This window comes from Myotis nattereri (assembly GCF_964212035.1).
Source record: "Myotis nattereri genome assembly, chromosome: 18".
NCBI classification, from domain to species: Eukaryota; Metazoa; Chordata; class Mammalia; order Chiroptera; family Vespertilionidae; genus Myotis; species Myotis nattereri.
The window spans coordinates 10,662,914-10,684,164 of NC_138093.1; the positions used below are offsets into that span (position 1 = coordinate 10,662,914).

General features: G+C 42.1%; 1 protein-coding gene across 1 annotated transcript in view; it reads left to right on the forward strand.

Annotated features, from left to right (window-relative positions):
- Nucleotides 1-21,251, forward strand: part of NOTCH2 (notch receptor 2) — a 128,670-nt gene that overhangs the window by 54,566 nt on the left and 52,853 nt on the right. Inside the window, exons 3-5 of the mRNA XM_081112153.1 lie at nt 450-709; nt 3,811-4,146; nt 14,232-14,354. Of these exons, the coding sequence (XP_080968279.1) occupies nt 450-709; nt 3,811-4,146; nt 14,232-14,354 (719 nt within the window). The remainder of the gene's footprint in view (nt 1-449; nt 710-3,810; nt 4,147-14,231; nt 14,355-21,251) is intronic.

Here is a 21,251-nt window from a genome sequence, read left to right on the forward strand (position 1 = left end):
GATGGGTACTGCATTTATCTATGCCACCATCTTGACTGGAAGTCCAGTAATTTATGTATTTTAAATAGGAGAGGAATTTAAACAGATAAATATCAACAATGCTGCACAAAAAGGTGCCATTATACCATATCAGTCTGTATGTACATGGAAAAAAATCTCTGGTTGTAATTTGCTTTAAATAAGAGCCATGTTGGCTGGCCATGGCAGACCATGCTGAATCACCACTTAGACCACCTAGTATTCTGTCCCCAGCCTAGACTCAAAAGGACATGGGAATGTGCGATTAACTTTTCTAAACACTTCTCCTAAATCAAGGCAGTTTTGCAGTTGTGTCTTCAGGCCTGTGGATTCTTAATCTAATGTTTTCTTGACTGGAATGCATGATCTTGTAAGTTTTTTTATTTATAAGAAGTCAAGTGTTTTCATGGACTACTCTCTTTTCCACACAGATGTCCGGAGGGCTTCTTGGGAGAATATTGTCAACATCGAGACCCCTGTGGGAAGAACCGCTGCCAGAATGGTGGGACATGCGTGGTCCAGGCCATGTTGGGGAAGGCCACATGCCAGTGCGCTCCGGGGTTCACAGGCGAGGACTGCCAGTACTCGACAAAGCACCCCTGCTATGCATCTCCTTCCTGTCTGAATGGAGGCACCTGCCGTGTGCTCAGCCAGGATGATTACGAGTGCACCTGCCAAGTTGGTTTCACAGGTATCCAGTGGGACTTGGGCCCAAACTTTCCTATTCTCAGTATGTGTCTTTATTTAGCATCTTTTAGCTCTTGACATCTGCCTCTTAAGGTCCCCCAACTGGGTACATACTTAACATTATGGTAAGTTACTGGAATGTTCCGGACAACTATTTTTAGCTTCTTTTTTGAGAGTTTTAAGAGAGGAGAAAGAGAAAGAAATACTCAGAAGCATTTGACTGTGTAAAGTATACCTGTCAGAATTGGGGACCAGAATCACCTCACTATTGCCGGCAGAAAAGCTGATCATGCTATTAATTACTTGCATCTTGAAATCTCCTCTCCCTAGACATTCAGGGCATTGGCTGTTCTGACTTTCTGAACTCTGATTATTCCCTTTGCTCCTGCATTGCTTTGTCCTCATCCATTGCATTTTTGTGTTCCTTGGAATTCTGTTTTGAGGCCTCTTTTAAGTCTTACTTCAGCTCTCCCCAGGTACTCTCTGTCTCTGCTGACTTTAACTGTTCTTGTCTTCATCTTCATCACTTGCTGATGACTCTGGTAGTCATCTTTTTTGCTCCACCCTGACCCCGACATTCAGACTCATATTTCTAACTAAGTATTGCATATTATCCTTGGAAATTCAACAGGTACCTCAGACTCAACATATTGATATAAATTGTGGTACACTCCAAGTACTTCAAACTAGAAACTCCCTCTCCCTGGCCCTTACCCCCCTTAGACTCAGTCACCCAACCCACCCTCTGAATTACCTCTCATCGGTCTATTCCCTCTCCATTGCTCTCCTACTCTGCAGTTGAGGTCCCTGTCATGTCTCACCTGGACTCCCACAGTCATTTCCTAACTGGTCTCCTTGCCTTTATCATCTCCCCATCTTGTGCACTGGTCACATTGTCATGCCTTTAATTGTAAATGCAAATCTACTCATACCGTAAAGTCACCTGAGTACAATGCCCAGTGAGTTCCTGTCATCCACAGGGTAAGCTGCAAACACTTTTACATGGTTTCCATAGCCCTTCACAGTCTAGACCTTACATCTTTTTATAGCCTCACCTCCCCGCCATCATGTAGCTTTAGTCACGCCATCATTCTCATCATTTCCTGAAAATGTCATACTTCCTATTGCCTCCATGCTGTTGCACATCCCCTTGCCGGGAATGCCCTTTTCTATAATTGGCGATTGCCCAATGTTATTTAAAACTCTGTCTTCCTGCCCCTTTCATGAGTCTTTTAGGCAGTTTGTCTCTATGTTCTATTATTTTATGTGTCACAATTTATTGTAATTAATTTTTTTACATGGCTCTCATCTGACTGGATTATGGGTTCTTCAAAGGTAGATCTGAGCCATAAGTGTTTATTAAGTTAGATGAGAAAAGGAGAACCGTTTTGTCCCCGACACCACCAATGATTCAGTAAATCTAATAAGCAAAAAATGAAAAACATACTCAGTAAACTAGACTGGATCAGTTAGTTTGGAATTCTTGGTCTATTGATTTTTCACTGAAGGGTGTTGGTAAGGGTAGAAAATAGTTGGGGTGATCCATTATCTCCATCTCCATCATGACTGCGATAGCATTGATGCCATGAGTCACTGAAGAGATCTGGTGGTTACGAGAATACAGTGAAACCTCTTAGTTCTTGAACATCTCCCATCTTGAACAATTCAGTTCTGACCAAGTTGTTCAGGGAACAAAATGTCTCAGTTGTTGAACAAAAATTCCCTTCTAGACCTGGCGACCCTTTCATGCTGATACGTCAGCATAACAAAAAGCGTCTCTCAGGCCACAAACAAAGGAGAGAATTCCAGTGGTGTACAGAACAATGCTCCACCCAAAAGCCACCTGGCCAGGGCAGTAATGCCTTCTTTATAATTTAAATGTTACTCTGAAATGACCCCCAAATTAAAACACCTTGCTTTGTCATTAAAAGGATTTCTCCTTGATGTATCTGCAGGGTTCTGGTCATCTTTGCACATCTGCCACTTTTGTCTGTCACAGGTCAAGTTCACCCTTTTGGTTTTGTGATGGCCTTATCCCCTTCCTAGTCAGACTTTATTAGCTAATCTCCACTCTTAGAGGAAGAAACAGGGGCCAGAAGTTAATGCCCCAAGCACGTCACATTGATGGGAAACCAAGTTCAGGGACCCTTCTATTTCCGTTGTAGGCAAACACTTGGCACACATGGTTGTGAGGAGGAACCATTTGAACCTCCTCTCCACCGTAGGTAAATGTCTCTCAGTGGGATGAAGAAAAAGTAGGAAGAAAAGCAGAAGCTTTTGCATTTTCTCTCTGCTTAGCACCCTGAGATATATGTGTTGCGCCCACATTTTTATTGCACTTTCTTCTTTGATTTATATCCCGTGATGGGCAGAGAGCACTTCTGTGTGCTCACGTGTCACCTCTCTATTTTAGAAAAGCTGTATGACCCCATTTGCTTCCCTATGGGGGTCAAAGACTTGGATGTTTACTTTGACAACCACTTGGAGTGTAACAAATTCAAGGGGTTCTCACATCTTTTGTGCGTTTTTTAAAAAAAAGCTTAAGCTAATGACAACAAAAAGCCACATGAATACCAAATTTATTAGTAGATGGGAGTGTTTTTTCCTCTTTCTACCTCTCTCTGCTTTGCTTCCTTGGAGTCATGCCTTAGTGTCCAGCATGCGGGAGCCTTCATGCTTCTCCTGGGCTTTCCTACCTGAGAGAGTGCACAGGAGTTACCTTTCTAGACTCTAGTCTCATGACAGCTTCTAGCTTTGTCTAGTTTTCATATACAAGGAGTCAGAGATTCTTCATCCTCTTCAAACACATCAAGCAACATTGATAGCCGGACCACTTTAGTAAAATGTTGCCCAGCACATGTGTGCATGTGTGTTGTGTTTAAAGGAAAAAAAAGTACTATTGACTTGTTTATCTCCTCCAAGAGGTCTATTTAGTAATTATAGATTGTGGAAGATATCAATACATTTTATTCATTCAAAGAGCTGAGGGATTCTCTATGCAGTAACCCCCTGGTGTCGCCTATTGGGTGGAAGGTGTGGTGTGTGGAGGATGGGGCCGACCCCCATTCCCATGGGCAGTACTGAGCTCTGTTCCCCTTCTTCCAGGTAAGCTGTGCCAATGGACGGATGCCTGCCTGTCTCATCCCTGTGCAAATGGAAGCACCTGTACCACCGTGGCCAACCAGTTCTCCTGCAAATGCCTGCCAGGCTTCACAGGGCAGAAATGTGAGACTGACATCAATGAGTGTGACATTCCGGGACAATGCCAGCATGGTGGCACCTGCCTCAACCTCCCGGGCTCCTATCAGTGCCAGTGTCCCCAGGGCTTCACCGGCCAGCACTGCGACAGCCCCTACGTGCCATGTGCACCCTCGCCCTGTGTCAATGGAGGCACCTGCCGGCAGACCGGCGACTTCACTTTTGAGTGCAACTGCCTTCCAGGTGAGGAGTCCCCTGGTGTCCTGGGACTGGGAGATGCACCTGTGCACAGAAGGGGGTGGTGAGTGTGGCTGGGTCGCTCCTGTAGGAAGTGTCCTTCCCAGCAGGGAAAAGGGGAAGTGAAAATTTGGTGTGAGGTGGGTTACTGGTGAGGGAGGAGTTTTTATGGGCCCCATGTGATATATAAACTGAGCAGGGGGTAATCTAACATGTCAGGGTTTATGATGATATGTGGCTAGGAAGCTGTTTATTGTCCTTTTTGGAGAAACGGTAAGAAATGAGAGAAACAGCTGTGGGAAAGATATAGACAAGTCTACGGAATGGAAAGACACACAAGAGAATTAGACATTGAAAAATAGGTGTGATTAATGAAGTGCTTTAAACGGAATTAACCATAATAGGTGATCAAGTTTCCTATTTGCTTTTACCTCTAAAAAAAAATATTTTCCCATCTCCTTAAATGTTACCCCCTACGCTTTTGTGACTTTCCCTGGCTTCTGACCCTCAGAACCCACTCCCCCTCTCTGACTGTGGGGTAACCCTGCCCTGACTCGAAGCTAGAGAGTTTGGGAACTGGGGTGGGGTGTGGTGCTCTGTTCATCAACAAGCACTTCATGACGAGCGCGGACAGATTATATGTGACACAATCATGCATAACCTCAAGCTAGAAACAGAAAGAGGAGCAATGCATGGGAGCGTGGGGCCCAGCGTTCCGCAGAGGTGGAGAAAGCAGCGAGCTGGCCAATTCACTAAACTCCTTATGAAAATGATGAGGAGGCTGAAAACCGAGAATCTTGATTGGGAACAGAACACACGCAGCTGGAGCAGATGAATTACTAAGCAACAACGATTCTGTTTTTATACAAATATCCTCAGGACAAAAAACAAAAGAAGGAAAACTGTAGGGGAGAATAATGTGCAAAGTAAGCAGAATTGCCTCAAGAAGAAGTTGGTCTCACTGCTCATTGGGAATGGGGGGTCTTAGGTTCTGGTGCTGAGGGCAGTTCCCATGTAATGGGATTGTGTGTTTTATCTTCGGGGGATGAAAGGCCATATGTTGGTCCGTGATAAAATCAAATGGTAACTTACTCATTTCACTCAAAATTGTACATTTTACTCAGTAAAAATATATTGGCCGCCAGCTACGTTCTAGGCACTGTGCTGTGTGTGTGGGATACAGTGATACAAGACACGGCAACGTGATAGCAAACTTTTACTATTTCACTGTAAGCCCCCAGAGTAAGCTGCTATTGCCTTGCTTCCAGTTTCTCTTTCAATGAAGAATAAACAATGCTGTCATTGCAGACACTAAATAAACCTTTATTGACATATAATACTACTATCCTCTACATCAGCGGTTCTCAACCTGTGGGCCGCGACCCCTTTGGCGGTCGAACGACCCTTTCACAGGGGTCGCCTAAGACCATTCTGCATACCAGATATTTACATTACGATTCATAACAGTAGCAACATTACAGTTATGAAGTAGCAACGAAAATAATTTTATGGTTGGGTGACAACATGAGGAACTAACTGTATTTAAAGGGCCAGAAGGTCGAGAACCACTGCTCTACATTATCTTGTGTAAAGCACAATGGAAAGATATGTTTCTTCACTCCTGTTCTTATTGTAAGGGTTAAGGAAGGAAATAGGCATGTAAACAATTTAATTTTACAAATATTCCAATAGTCTAATGTCCTAATAGTCTGCTCGTGTAAGTGGCTAGTAATTGAGGTTCATGTGATTTATTGTCGGAGGCTAAATGTGTTTTTCAGCTTCACGAGAATTACTTTTAATAGTTGCCTAGAACAAGAGGGTGACTTGGCAGCAATACGCTGACGGGAAGTTCGAGAAGTCAATAAAGGAAGTTTTTAGCCAGGAGAGAGTGATTACTCACTCCCATAGTCTCTGCATTGTTATCCATTAGCCACGATAAGAACCTTAGGGAATTCTGCGAGTGTGTCCAGGAAAGGATCTGTCAAACCAGAATAGTATCTCCTCCTTGAGAAAGGAAATAACCAGGGATTCCACCGCCGAGAGGCTGCCAGGGCCAGGGGGATGGAGTGAGGAGAACTTGGCTGTCTCTAACGCACTGCTTGTAGTTTAAAGCAAGACGTTTATTTACTCACTGATGAAGTGTGTGGGGGGGTGTTGGGGATGGGGGGTGTGGAGGAGATTTGGCGAAGAGAAAAGTAACGTACTGAATGCCTTTTATGGGTCAGGCACTGTGCCAGGTTCTTTTGCATCCATTAGCTCATTTACACAAAACCGTGGGGACAGGTATGATTTTTCCAGTTTTCCCAGGTGAAGTAACGTAATTTGGAGATGTCAAGTGACTTACCCAAAGGTGCACAGCTGACACGGGGTTGGGCTGAGTCCTGCGACCCAGGTAGGCTCTTTCCATTGACTGCGCTTCTGCATCTGGCTGCACTGCTCGTCTCCCCCTGATGGCGCTTAGAATATGTGTGAAACGTTTGTTAAATGCTTTGAGGCATTCGAGTTAAAAAGGAAAGTAGGTTCATGTCATAAGAAAAAAGAGATACCTCTGGTTGTGAATGACTAGTATTTGTCACGTATCAGCCTATGTATGACATCTTGCAGACATTTAAAAATAATCAGGTAGATAGTTCTTGCCTTTCAGGATCCCATGTTCTATGAAACAGATGACATCAGCTTGGACAATGTATAGAAGGAAGTTAAAAAAGAAGGCAAAAACAATAGATGATGCAGTAATACTGTGAATAAATAGGTATTTACACAGTAAGATTTTTACATTGTAAGATTTTTACATTGGTCGTTTTTATGTCCCAGGTGGAGTGTAGAAAATATTAGCTTTATTTCCACATGGAAAATAGTGCCTGGAAGATAATTTTCTTTTAGAAAGTTTTTTTTTTTTTTTTTAGATAAATGCAGTATCATTCTCCTTGCCCTTCCCTCCATTGCCCTCCACATTACTCTAAATGACTAAAATGTTACTTAAAGTAATAATCACTATCTCGATGTAAATAACACCCTTATTTGAGGAGAATCAATATTTCACTTCTAAAACTGGGGGAAAGCCAAGTCAGCAGGAGGCAGAGCAGCTTGTGAAGGGATCCCATGACTCCCAGGTGGCTGCTCCCCGCCCAGCGCACGACTTTGCACATCCAATGGAGGCCTCCCCCGATCACCAATTTCAATGGTAACCATCCCCCACGTCCCCTCCATTACTGTCCCCTGTCTACTTTTTTCTTTTCTTTTTCTATAACACTTACCATCTTCTCACTGTATAATACATAGTTTACTTCATATGTCATTGTTTATTGTCTGTCTTTTCCAAATTCTGCTCCGTCCTCCCCTCTCCTGAGTGAAAGCTGGGTCTTTGTTTTGGTTAGTGTTGCATCCCACACACCTAAAAACAGTGCCAGGTACATAACAGGCCCACAGCTACTTACTGAGTTCAGTGTAATTCACAGTATTGGGCACAGTATTTGGTCTTACCGTTTTCTTCCAGGTATCTTGCATCTTAGACTTCGTTTGGCTCCTCCTCTTGTTCTTGGGTTCTCTAACCCTGGAGAGAAGAAGTTTAGAGTGCTCTTCACTCTGAAAGTCAGTGAACCCCACATAAGTTAGTGATTATATTGGAATGGTTTAATTATAGTTCTTGCCTGCAAAGGGCACTATTGTTTCAGTGAGTTGGTTTTGGTATTATTATAAGACTCCTGGGGGGAGAATTAAAACTGCAGAAATGACTCATCTTGTGTGACAAAGAAGTATTTCTCTGTAGAGGGAAGGAAAAATAATATATTCAAGAGGGAACTAATAGATGTAAACCAAGGAACCATAGATTGCCTTCTCCTTGGATCAGCAACCGTTCATCCAAATCTTCATGAGCTACCATCAGGTATTTAGTAGATGCCCTGGGGAGGGCACTCTGCCAGAGTAATGTTAACATAGGAACAAAATGGAAAATAAATGATTGAGTCACTGACTCCCAGTATTTTGGGGTTAAGGCCAGCTAGCGGGGAGAGAATGAGTTGGGCTGGTTTAGTGTTTGTCGACATTTAAAGAAGTCACACAGGTAGCCAGAAAGCAGCGGGTTGTTTGAACCTCCTGGCTGTGCCTTGTGGGTTCACAGCTGGATGGAACAGTCCTCAAGGTTCTTTCCCTCTGTCTTTCTCTCCCACATCTTTTTATTCCTCTGTGACTTTTTTTAACTTCATAAAAAGCTGTCTGATCTGTCCTCTCCAATCAGTGAACATGTATCCTTTGTAAACCACCCCTCTACTTCACAGGGCAATTATGTGTCATATCCCCATATCATTGAAGTAAGCTTACACACATTTCAGGGCTTTGTGTCTGCTCTGCTGTTGCTGAGCTTAAAAACCGTTGGCAGGAGTTCCTCCCGCATTCTCGCAGGGGCACGTGACGCTCTCCTGGGCATCGCGTAGTCACATCCTGGCAGGTTTCTCTGGAGCAGATGCAGAAGTCTGCTCCTGCCACTTTTCAGGGCGCAGCATTTCAGCGCCTTTGACTCGGGTCCCGAGGCCAGTTTTCCTCGATATTCCTGGAAGTGTTTCCCGTTCTCCCACGCTCGCTCAGTGGTTTTGCCCATGCCGTCTCCTCAGCTTTCTGTCACCTCCCCCCACCCACCCACCTTTTTATATAGAACTCATGCTTTTCTTTTCTTTTTTTTTAATTGACTTCAGAGTGGAAGGGAGAGGAAAAGAGAGATAGAAACATCAATGATGAGAATCATTGATCAGCTGCCTCCTGCACACCCCACACTGGGGATGGAGCCTGCAACCTGGGCATGTGACCTGACCGGGAATCAGACTGTGACCTCCTGGTTCATAGGATGATGCTCAACCACTGAGCCACACCAGCTGGGCTAGAACTCATTCTTTATAATGCATCAAAGGCACCTATTTCACTGAAATGCCTTCTATGTTCCCTGCCCGCTTGGGGATTGAGACCCTCCAGAGACCTTTGACAACCTGTGTACCTCCAGCAGGTTATTTGTGTTAGCTTTCCCAGTAGACACTCTTGTTCTAACATTTTCCTCAGCACCTAACTTAGTGCCTGCTACAAAATTGAGACTCAATGAATATTTGACAAGTCAGTGAACTGAATGTGGTAGAGAAGAGAATTCCTATCCTATATAATAAAAGCCTAATATGCAGATTGTCCCCTCGGGAGTTCACCCAGGAGTTCGATCATTCACTATGACATGCGCTGACCACCAGGGGGCAGCACAGAACATGGTGGGCGACCAGTGGTGGCAGGGCATTGAGGGAGCGAGGGAAGGAGGAAGTGGGGAGGTGGGGAGGCGGGGAACCTGATCGGCCCTGATCACTGGCCAGGCCTAGGGATGCTACCTGTGCAGGAATTTCATGCACCAGGCCTCTAGTATTATATAATGTTAAAATATGTACTGACTTTATTTCTTTTGAATCCCCTTATTCATTTCTGTGGCTTCGTTGGTGATAAATTTAGAAAGGAAAGTGGAAAGCATTAGGGAAATCCCAAAGCGAGGTGCAGCCTGGGTGGGTGGGGTGGCCAGAGGATACATGGGCCAGTCATGGAGGTCAGTGAGTTTATCAGGGCTCATCAGAGGATGAGAGATGTGTGCTAAGAAAATCGGACCAGTTGCTTTTGTGACAGGTTTTTTTTCCAGGTGTGGGGGAGAGATAGACTTGTAGATGTTTACCTTTTTGTCTTTGTCCCCACCATTCCTGGTATCCCTGGGTTTTTCCTCACACTTTTCCTGATGACTTTCAGCCTGGCCTGAGAGCCCTGGCTGGCCATCTCTCCTTCCTCTTTGTGCCTCTCCACCCAGCCTTTCCACCCTCACACCTCCCGGCGTCTGAAAATGGAAAGCTACGGATGCTCTCTTGAGGGATGCTGTTCTCTGTGTGGGGTGACAAGTTCAAACGACTCTCTTCTGCTCCCCACCCTCACTGTCATTATTTATCAGCTACATGGCCCACAGTTTTATAACAGCACAGCCTTAAAACGTTCCTTCTAAGTTTAATTTCTCTCCCTGTGGCCTTTTAAGGATGTGAATTGGCTTTCAGCAGTAGATTCCTTTTCGTACGGTCATGGGAGCCTCTCTGTAAGTCTGCTACACCCATCCCACACACAGGTCCGAGACGCGTCTGTTTCCCTTTCCCCTAAAACCTTAAAAATATAGTTTTCAAAAGTGATTGCACTGTAACTTATTCATACAAGCCTGACCCACCCCCGTGGCGTAGGCTTCCTTACAAGAATTTGCTAGCTGTTTCCAAAAGGAGTTCTGTGTCTCTATTTTTAAAGCATAAATTCTGTCTTAACTTTGGAGAACTGGTTTGGCTTGAGTTTTTCTCAGACGTGGGAACTTTTGACCCAAGGTCAGTTTTTCAGATTGTTGAAAGAGAACTCAAAGGTCCCGAGAACATACTGATCAAAACTGGGTGAAGTTCCTAGTGCAGTACAGACTCCTACCTACTAGTCATGCAAACTTGGCGTGTGTCCCTCGGCTCCTTCATCTGTAACATAAGAGGATTAGAGTGTATAACCTCCAAGGGATGCTTTGATCCCACTGATTAACAGTAATAGCTAATAAATGTAGAACACTTATTATGCATCAGATACTGTTTTAAGTGCTTTTCTCCTCAATATAAGAACTTTATTGAGATAAAATTTGCATACTGTATAATGTGCTCTTTTAAAATATAAAATTCAGTTGTATTTAGTTAATTCACAGATATGTGTAACCATCACCATTGTCAACTTTATCACTCCAAAAGAAACCTTGTACCCATTAGTACTCACTCCCCAGCCCCCAACCCCCTTCCAGCATTAGGCAACTATTAATCTAATTTCTGTCTCTATAGATTTGCCTGTTATGGACATTTTATATAAATAGAAACACATAATATGTGGTCATTTGTGATTTGCTTCTTTTACTTGATGTTTTCAAAGTTCATCCATGTTGTTGGAGGTATCAATACTTCATTCCTTTTCATGGCTGAATAATATTCCATTGTATGGATTTACCACATTTTATTTATTCACTTGTCAGTGAATTGACGTTTGGACTGCTTCTGCTTTTTTGGCTATTATGAGTAATGCAGCTGTGAACATTCTTGCACAAGTTTTTGTGTGGATATATGTTTTCATTTTTCTTGGACATATACTTAGGAGAAGAATTACTAGGTGATATGGTAATTTAACTATTTAAACTTTTCAGAAACTGCCAGGCTTATTCTAAAGTGGCTGCACTATTTTACATTTTAACCAACAGTGTATGAGGTTTCCCAATTTCTCCACATCCTCACCAACACTTATTATCTATCTTTTTTATTATCGCCATCCTGTTGGGTGTGAAGTAATATCACACTGTGGTTTTGATTTGCATTTTCCTGATGGCTGATGATGTCAAGCATCTTTTCATGTGCTTATCAGCCATTTGTATATCATCTTTGGAGAAATGTTTATTCAGATCCTTTACCCATTTGTAATTGGGTTGTCTTTTTATTATTGTATATTTTATTATTTATTTTATATTGTATATGTTGTATTTTCATTATATATGTGAGTTTTTAATATATCCTAGATACAAATCAGATATATGATTGCAAATATTTTTTCTCATTCTGGAGGCTGTCTTTTCACATTCTTGATGGTTTCCTTTGAAGCCCAAATGTTTTTAATTTTGGTGACACTCACATTGTTTTCGTTTGCTTGTGCTTTGGGTCATATTTAAGAAAGCTTTACCTAATCCAAGTCACAGAGATTTACTCCTGAATTTTCTTCTAAGAGTTTTATAATTTTGACTCTTACATTCTGAGTTAATTTTTGTGCATGGTGTGAGGAAGGGGTCCAATTTTATTCTTTTGCATGTCAATATTTAATTGTTCCAGCACCATTTATTGAATTAAAGTTTTTTTAAATATCTAACTCATTTAATCTTTACAACATCCCTTTGAGGTAGGTCCTATTAATTCCCCCAGAGTGGAAAGGTTTAGTATTTTTCTGTTCACTCAGGTATTGCATGGCAGGGAGGAGAGGGGACCTAGGCAGTTTGGCCTCAGAGGCCACACTTTAACCATGAATTTCTCTTCACCTCTCTCCTACCTGTTGGCAGGGAAGAACTACCTCAAAAACAGTCAGTCAGTCATACAAAGAGAACATTTTCTTTCTTATATGTTGTGGTTATGCTGAAATGCTTCTGCTTTCTTAATTTGTCTGTGGTTGGTGAATTCAGTTAGTTGTAGCGTTGGCTTGTATGAATTCAGGGTCACAGTTTTCAATCCTTATAGTTTGGTTACATCTCACTGACACCCTAGTCAATAATATTTAGTCTTAGTCACCAGAGAGATCAAACTGGGGGGAGGATGACCATTACCCGTTCTAGAACCTCACCAGCCCACACAAGTTCTAGCTGTGGTGGGCCAGGAGCCCTGTGGCCCTCCCACACCCTGAAATGGAATCTTTCACTTCTCTCAAGACTGTTTCCATTAACAGCACTGGACTAGGAACACAGACCTCAGCTCTTGTTCAGGAACTGCTGCTTGGCAAATCTGCAGATCTGCCCTCGCTTTATCATAACATTTTCTGACTCAGCCTGTTTGTAAGATGTTCATAGGAATTAAACAGATATATGAGTAACATGATACATTTTTACAAATCTGGATCTATAAAACTTTTCACAGTCTTTCTCAAGCTTACTTCCTGATTCATCTGCTTGAATGGCCTGAGTACCAAATACAGAGAGGCCCAGAATTCTCTTCAGTCAAGCTTTCATTCATCCCCATCTTCTCTGAGCTGATTTCCTTTGGTCTCTGGGAAATCACTGTGGCCACTTGGTCAGTACTCACGCACATGACTGCCGCCGCATTCAGAGAAACGAGCCGTGTTCCAGTGTAACAGAGCAGATGTAGGCTAACTACCACAGTAGCTTGCGGTAAAGTGAACAAAGCAAGGTGTGATGGATGTCTTTCCCAGCCACTGGCCTGTAAATGCCCCAAAAGCAGGGGCTCTGTCTCTTGTACTCTCTGTTATATCCCCAGTGCCTCGTATAAGACTCAGTAAGTGTGTTGAGTGTGAGAGAGGAACCTTAAGGGACATTTTGAAAAGGCCAAGTATATAGTCATACTATATTTCAAGTAGGACAATGCTTAGTGAACATCCTCTCGTTTTAAAGCTGGTAGTCTTCTATTTTAATAGTTAAGGGATTTGGTAGGAAGGAGAGAGAAGGGGAAAAGCCTAATATATAAATTACTGTGGTTAGTTGGGGTGAAGTTTGAGGTGCTAGTTTCATTTTTCATAAATGGCGAAAATCAAGAGGAAGGAAGCAGTGCTATAAATGTAGAGAGGGAGGTGAAGAATTTGAAGGTTTGGGAAGTTTAATTAGTAAGAATGCCACCCCATTTTAAGATAGCTTTTTATATTTCTTTTGCATTTGGCTTGTAATGTAGCACTTATAACAACCTAGAAAAGCAGGCCAGGCAGGTGGAGTCGGCCTCATTTTACAGACGAGGAAGCTGATTCAGAGTTAGGAATTTACCATGTGTTAAGTAGCTTATACTAATAGGTAGTGAGGTTGGAACTTGACTTATATCTTTAGACTTTAAGTTCCAGTATTTTTCTTATGCCTTTCATCCCCACCTAGTTTTCCCAAACAATCATCCTAAGGCAAGGGCGGGGGAGGGGGGGAAGGAATTTAAATCTAATGAGATAAGCTTTTATCTGTTCTTCTCATTAATCTAGCAGGGAGCTGCGGTAAATCTAATATCCTTTTGTTAAGAACCAGTAAAAAGCTGTCCCAAGTGGAGATTTATCTTCACTGGGCTTTTATTTCATGAAACACTTTGAAATACTTATGAGGTAACTGCGAAAGCATGCCATTGGCATAATGAGTCACTCTAACTGTCTAGCTATGCTGGAGGCAAGAGAAGGCAAAAGATTGGGGACTTTTGTTAATGGAGTGAGTCCTGGGTTGAGCAGCTGCTGGCTGCTGAACTGAAATAGTGAAGTAGGGCTGTTCGATGACCCTGTCCTGCGGCAGAAGAGAGATCAGTTCTTCTTCAGAGAGTTCATCATTTTCTCTTGCTCCCTCTCACCAGGTTTTGAAGGCAGCACCTGTGAGCGGAATATTGATGACTGCCCCAACCACCGGTGTCAGAACGGAGGGGTTTGTGTGGATGGGGTCAATACCTACAACTGCCGCTGCCCCCCTCAGTGGACAGGTATGTACCGTGTGGTGAATCGGCCAGGCGGGGGCGGGGGCACGGATTGGTAACCAGAGGCAGGCTGCTGTAGAAGTAGGCACCTTTCACAAGGTCTCTGTGCGAGGTCATGTGCTGACCATCTACGTTCTCCTGTGTTCACTTAAAGGAATGTGTTCACAGGTACTTACTGAGCGTGGCTCTGAACTCAGCACCGTGCTCGTTGCTGGGGCAGCTGTGAGAGAAGAGCATTACTGACGGACTCGGAGGTTATCTGGGGAAAGCAGCACATTGCCTGGAACATAGTAGATGCGTAATAAATATCTGAGAGGAAAAGAATGTGCTTAAATGTAAAGATATAAATGTTTTTATCACACACACACACACAAATGGTAGCTATGTGAAGTAATGGATGTGTTAACTAATCTTATGGTGGTAATTATTTGCAATATATATAGATATCAAATAATCACATTGTGTACCTTAAACTTACACAATGTTATATGTCAGTCATATCTCAATAAAAACGGGAGGGAGAGAGGGGAGGGGTTACAACTTGTCAAATTTTGGTGTCATATCAAAGAATATTCATAATTATATGAAAAGGCTATTAGAATATTCCTCTTCCAACTTAAAAAAAAAAGTACAAGTTATAGAGACCTCAAGAGTTCAGAGCTTATTGTTTCTTCACAGACAGAACTCCATCTCATCTTATTGTTGTGTCCTGTAATTATGCAAAGGGTTGGGCAGGTGCTCTTGATACATTTTTATGACACTCATCTACATTTCTATTTTTCCCTCTTTCATATCCTTTTTTCACATAGGACAGAAATAGACTTTTTGCCTCTGATACTAGTATTAGAAGAGTAGCCTTGATTAATTTTAAAACCCCTTGGAAGTTTCTGATATTGACTTAGGCAGATTTTCCACTTCTGTTTGAAAGCTAAGTGATTTTTTGCAGACATTCAGATCCCATTTCTGTTTATTTATCTAACTGAAAGTGGAGACAATTAAGAACTGATTAAGTGATTAAGAACTGAGCCTTTTTTGAGAGAAATTGATTGAGTTAATGTGGAAACCCAAGAATAAGATATAAAGAAGAAACTACAGTACCCGTGAGGGATGGTGCCCGGCAAAGAAGTCTTGATGTTGGATTGCCGCCAACCCTACCTGGTATTTAGTGCTAAGAATTGCTTTCCCTTATCTGTGGCAGCTAATTATTTAGAGTACTTTTTTGAGCTGTAGACTATCAGTGAAAAAAAAAGGTTAAAAGGGTTTAAAACTTCAATAACACGATTTTCTGGAAAGGCACACATTTCTGCTTTTAATCCCCAAACTGTCCATTTGTAATACTTTCCCACTGGGTTTCCTAGAATTGGATTTCCCCTAGAATTTCTACTTGGTGTCTTGATCCTACGCCTTCACTCCCAAACCTCTGCTCTTTCTGTCTTCTCTCTTTAGCTTTTGCCATTTCTCTGGTAGAGTTTTCAAAGGCCATTTATTTTCACCTTAAAAAATTACTATGAAGTAAATTACATGGCAATAACGGAAAAGATTTGAATTTTTCTCTTTTTAATGTCCCTCGCAGTGGCGTTGGGTGGGATGAGATGCTGGTTAGGGTCTTGGCCCCATTCTCTTCTCTCCCTTGTCCTGCGGGAGAGGGGAAGGGCTCCGTGTGGTTCTAAGCTCTGAACAGTCAAGATGAAACGATACTGTGATTTCGTTGCTGGTTTTTCTTTGATACCACACTCAGTTTCCTGCTGTGATATGAAATAGGAAAACCCAATCATGGGGCAAGTTTTCCCAGTGAAATGATAATTTACCAACATTTCTTACCCCAGGATGTTTAATAAATTCCTCTTTTCTGTGAAGATCCTTGTAAGATGTTTCTCCATGTGTTCTTGTATTTCTAGAAAAGATGGCAGACATGATGGGTAGATCCAGCATGCTAATATTTATTTATTTTGATCTGCTGTCGTATAAAGTGACCCCCTTCCCTTGGTTTCTTGCCACAGTTTTCCTTCCTCTATGTCACTCCTCCCAATTCTTTGGTTTCCAATGGCAACCTTGTTGTTTGCTCTCCTCCCCACCAACAGGATAAAGTCCAAGGTTCTTCCACTTCATATGAATGAAGTCCTTCCTGGCCTCAGCCCTGTATTAGTATGTTCTGCTTTATACAACCTAAAGAAATGACTGGGGCCGGGGGCTGGGAGTTAACTGGTGTTTATTAGCACCCCAATAAGTGCTGATTACAGTGTTTTATTTTGTGTAAGCTTTGCAGTAACTGTATGAGGGGTAGAGTATGAAATATCCTTTTTACAGATGATCATGGGTCTCAGAAGAGCTAAACATTTACTCAAGGTACATAGTGGTTCGGCTAGAAGTTGAACCAAGTCTGTGCTCAATCTGTGGTCCTTTTCCTATGCAAATTTACTCTATGGGTGGTCTTTTTGAAATTTTTTTGTTTTTAAGAACTTTGATTCTTTTTAATTGATTGAAAGTACAATTTATAGTTATATTATTCTAGGATATGGTGCTTTAACTCTTTGTGTTTTTCCTTTTTAAAAGTTTACCTGTTAATTCGAGATTCAAAATTAATATTAAGTGAGTGTTTACTATTTAGTCTGGTGGTCTTTTCATTATACCTAAAAGCTTTATTACAGCTTCGTTCAGAGTTCCCATTATAATTTCCAGCTGTAGAGTTTAAGCGTGAACTGTTTCGTCTGGCTTTTGACAAAATAGAAAAAGAAGGATTGGAGTAGGTTTCTAGGAGAGGGAATGAAGTTGCCAGCTATCTGAAAAAGAATGGATGGGATTGTGGAGCTGAAAAACTAGGTATCAATTTGAAATAAGTGGAGATTTGGGAATCTGCCATGTTTTTAATGAGAAGAGCCTGTGTTGGATATGCACAAACATGGAAGGCTTAGTCTTCTATAGCAAATTTCAGGCTTCACATGACCAGAGTCTGTTTATGGTTTGATTTCAGGTAAATGTGTCAGCTCCCCCCTGCTTTTTTTTTTTTAAGTCTTTGTTTGTCAACCATGGAACTGATATCTCTTAGTTACTTTATTGGGGTAATGGGTGAATGAATGGTGCAATAAAAAGCTTTTTGAGTTTATACTCAGCAAACAATTATCTTGTAAAACATTCTGAATTCTGCTGTTTGATATGGTAGCCACTAGACACACCTATTGTGCCACAACTGAACAATACCTGATTTTTTTTTAAAGTAAAATGTCTCATTAATAATGTTTTAAATATTGATTAGCTGCTAAAATGATGTTTTAGATACACAGAGTTAGGTAAAATATAATATTGAAGTTAATTTTACCAGTTTCTTTTGCCCTTTTTAAGTGCCACCAGAAAATTTAAAATTACATCTGTGGTCCTAGCCAGTTTGGCTCAGTGGATAGAGCGTTGGCCTGTGGACTGAAGGATCCTGGGTTCGATTCCAATCAGGGGCACATGCCCGGTTGCGGGCTTGATCCCCAGTGAGGGGCATGCAGGAGGCAGCCAATTGATGATCCTCATCATTGATGTTTCTAGCTCTCTCTCCCTCTCCCTTCCTCTCTGAAATCAATAAAAATAGGTTTTAAAAAATTACATCTTTGTCTCTGAGACATTTCTATTGGACCACACTACTTTAGCGGCAAAGATGTTCTCTGGTGTTACCATTGCTGCTACTGGGTAGATGTATCCTCTTTGATCCTGGTAGGTAGAGATGGGCTTGTAACTGTCTGTAAAGGGGCCTTGTGTTGGCCTCACTGGAAAAAAGCATGGTGGCCATGCTCTGGTGTGGTTCCCACATCAATGGTGTGCAGAACTGATCTCTAGCCCATCACAGAACCTTTTTACTTGGTGTGACTCTCTAGACTAGTATCCGTTTATGCCCTCAAAAGCTACCACCCTTCTGGACAAGCTAAAACCCAGGCAGAAGAAAGAAATGGAATTGGACAAATGATTTCGTTTTTTATTGGTAGATTGTTATGGAGTTAGTTCCCTTTACGAAATGGAAGTACACCCGAGGATCGGACAAAGCCCGAGCACACGTGTTTTTACTGTTACTGTATTTGGCCCCAAGCCATCTGCCATCTTATGAGAGAAGTTCTGCTCTGGCAGATAGCCACCTAAGAAAACAAAAGTTATGAAAGGCCCCCAAATTAACTAAGGCAGTGCAGATTAATGTTTTGTCTACGTAGATTGCTATTTGGATTTTCTTTTTAAAGGTTCATTTCCTTCAGAATTAAAGTTGCCTCTAAACTCCACTCACAAATTCCTCTCTTGCAGCTTTTGGTTTTGGGTTCACTCCTAGGGCAGACGTGATTTATTTTCCTGTGCTTGTTATTAACCCAGAAATGTAATTTCAGCTTGGGCTTGGAATAGTGCTCTGGGACACGAAGCAGAAGTGAACAATGGAAGTTAGGTGGGACATGAGTCTAATAAAACCGACCACATTGTCTCTCAGCTCCTTTATAACTCGCTGAGCCTGAACGTGGGCTCAGACTCCCTTTGCTGTTGGTTGCTCCAATTTCAGTAAAATTTTTTGGCATGAATCAGCGAGGAACATACCACCAGAGGTGCTGCGTGAACTCCTTCTGGCAGGAAATGGAGTCTTTTCATGGTGGTATTTTCATTCTGAACTGAATATTCCCATTCCAGTCCGGCCTCTGGTTGGTGACCAGCTATGCTATGAGGAGACTTCCCTCACAGCCACTTTTCTGCTCTTTTTGGTTGAGAGTGGAAACGATTTAATTACATCTGGGCCTATAGATGTTTTCTCCTTCGCTTTCTGCATGGGGAATGGGAAAATGCAGCTCCCATTTCAGTTTCTCTGCTGTCAACTCGGTTGCGAGGCCTTGATAATAAGCTTGTCTTCTGGAATTCTGCTTCCCCACCCCAATTTCAGTTCACTGTCAGTTGGGCAGACTGCCAGAGGGCTGGCCTGAAGCACCCTCACCCCAGAGCTGATCAGTGGTTGTGTTGGTGGGGACAGGGGTAGGGGCTTAGTATCGCCCCCAAGAAATGCAGGAGGGGAGACCAGGAGGGAATATTTTGCCCTCGTCCGTGACGCAATGTCTAGCTTTGGCTATATATATTCCAGGCAAGGCCCAGTTTCACTTCATGACTTTTAAAGGCTCCACTGAATGGTCATAAGGTAGCTTCAGTAACAGATATTTATTGAATAACTAATTCAAATATACTATGCTGGATGCTGTGGAGACATGAAGAAAGACATCATTTTCTATCTTTAAAGAAGGGTCAAGTGCCTAGAAAGAAATAGTCTACATAACCACAGTGGGAGTTAGAAAGTACGAATAGACGTGACTTTGAAAGAAAGATGGACAGGAGTTGGGGACCATCTAAGTTCTCCATTGAATGAGGGGGTAGATTGAGAAGAGTTAACTTCTGTTTGGAATCTGAGTAATAGGAACCTGTGGAGACTGTTGACAGAGAAATGGGCTAGAGATGATGGTGAGTTTTCCAAGTGAAAAGCATTCAGCAGAAAGACACAGGCGGTCAGAGCAGAAGTAGGGGCTAGGCAGGGACTTAAATTTTGAGTCTTGTTTTTGGTTGCCTTGGGAATGTATCAAGTCTGTAAGGGAAAGTGTGTGGAGTGAGAAGAACAGAGGGTTGGGACCTGAATTGTGAGAAATGTCTGCATTAAAGAAAACGGATGAGAAAAGGGATTCAAAGAAGGAAGATGAGAAAAAGGGGATGTGGGAGTTGGGAAGAAGCTTGCCATTATAGCATCACTGAGTTGGGGTGCATTGTAAGATTGTGCCCTCAACTCGACTCTGCATGCCTCTGTTGTGGCACCTGTCGTATTTCACTCCTCTTCCTGGTTTATATGCTTGCTTCACCTAGTAGACGCTCAGCCTCTGGTGGGCTGGGAACTGGCTTTCCCAGGTCCGGTTTTAACAAATGGTGGTTATTGAATGAGTGACAACCAGGAGACTCAAATAAGAATGATAATTATATAGTTAATCAGAATTTTTGAAGTCACTGGAAATCTTCTAAAATGTGGTTTCAATATAAAAGGAGAAAAAGAGACCAGATTGCAAGGGGTTAAAAAGAAAAGTGGGTGTTGAGGAAGGAGGAAAGGGAGGAGTGGGCATAGTCACTTAAGATTTTGTGCAGCTCGAAAGGGGAGAAAGGAAGCTGCAGGGCCCGAGCTATGGGGGACAGAAACTTCATTCATGTGACCAACCGTAGAACCTTGGCTAGACTAAGAGTTAAGACGGCTAGAAGGGGTTGGTTAATGAACTGGGTTATTTTGGGAGGGGCTTTTAGAAGTTTTAGTGGGGGGTAAATTAGGTGAAATGGTGGTTGGGAATGGGAAAGGAGGGAGGTGGAAGTTACAGTCAGAGAGTGTACCAAGTTTGAGATCTTGGAATGGGAACAGTGAATGCCACATAATGAGATCCAGAATGTGAGTATGTTCGTGATATGGAGTAGATGTGAAGGTCTGTTGAGAAAATTAAGAACTCTTGGCTCAAATGACGTTATTAGTTTCCAACCCAGATATTGATTTCATGGGAGATGGGAGAGGAAAGAGTGAGAAGAACATAAAGCCATGTGCTTAAGTCATTTAAGGAAGTGGAAATGGTCCATGAGGACAATAGAGAGAGGTGTGAGGTGTTCTTTTTATTTCTGAACGTATACATGTTTAGAAAAATTTGGATTTGAATCAACTTCTCTATTTTTCAGTGTCAACATGAAACTATACCAATTGCCTTTTCTGCAAGATGAGGAATATTGTCTCTTTACTCTCCGGATTTTGTTTCTATGATCTGGCATTTAAAAATTCATATATAGTATTATTAGTACTGAATTTTAAAATTTTATACATATTCTTCAGAAGTTGTTCTTGATATTTATACTGTTTTATAATGCAGTTTATAATGTTTTAGACAGTTC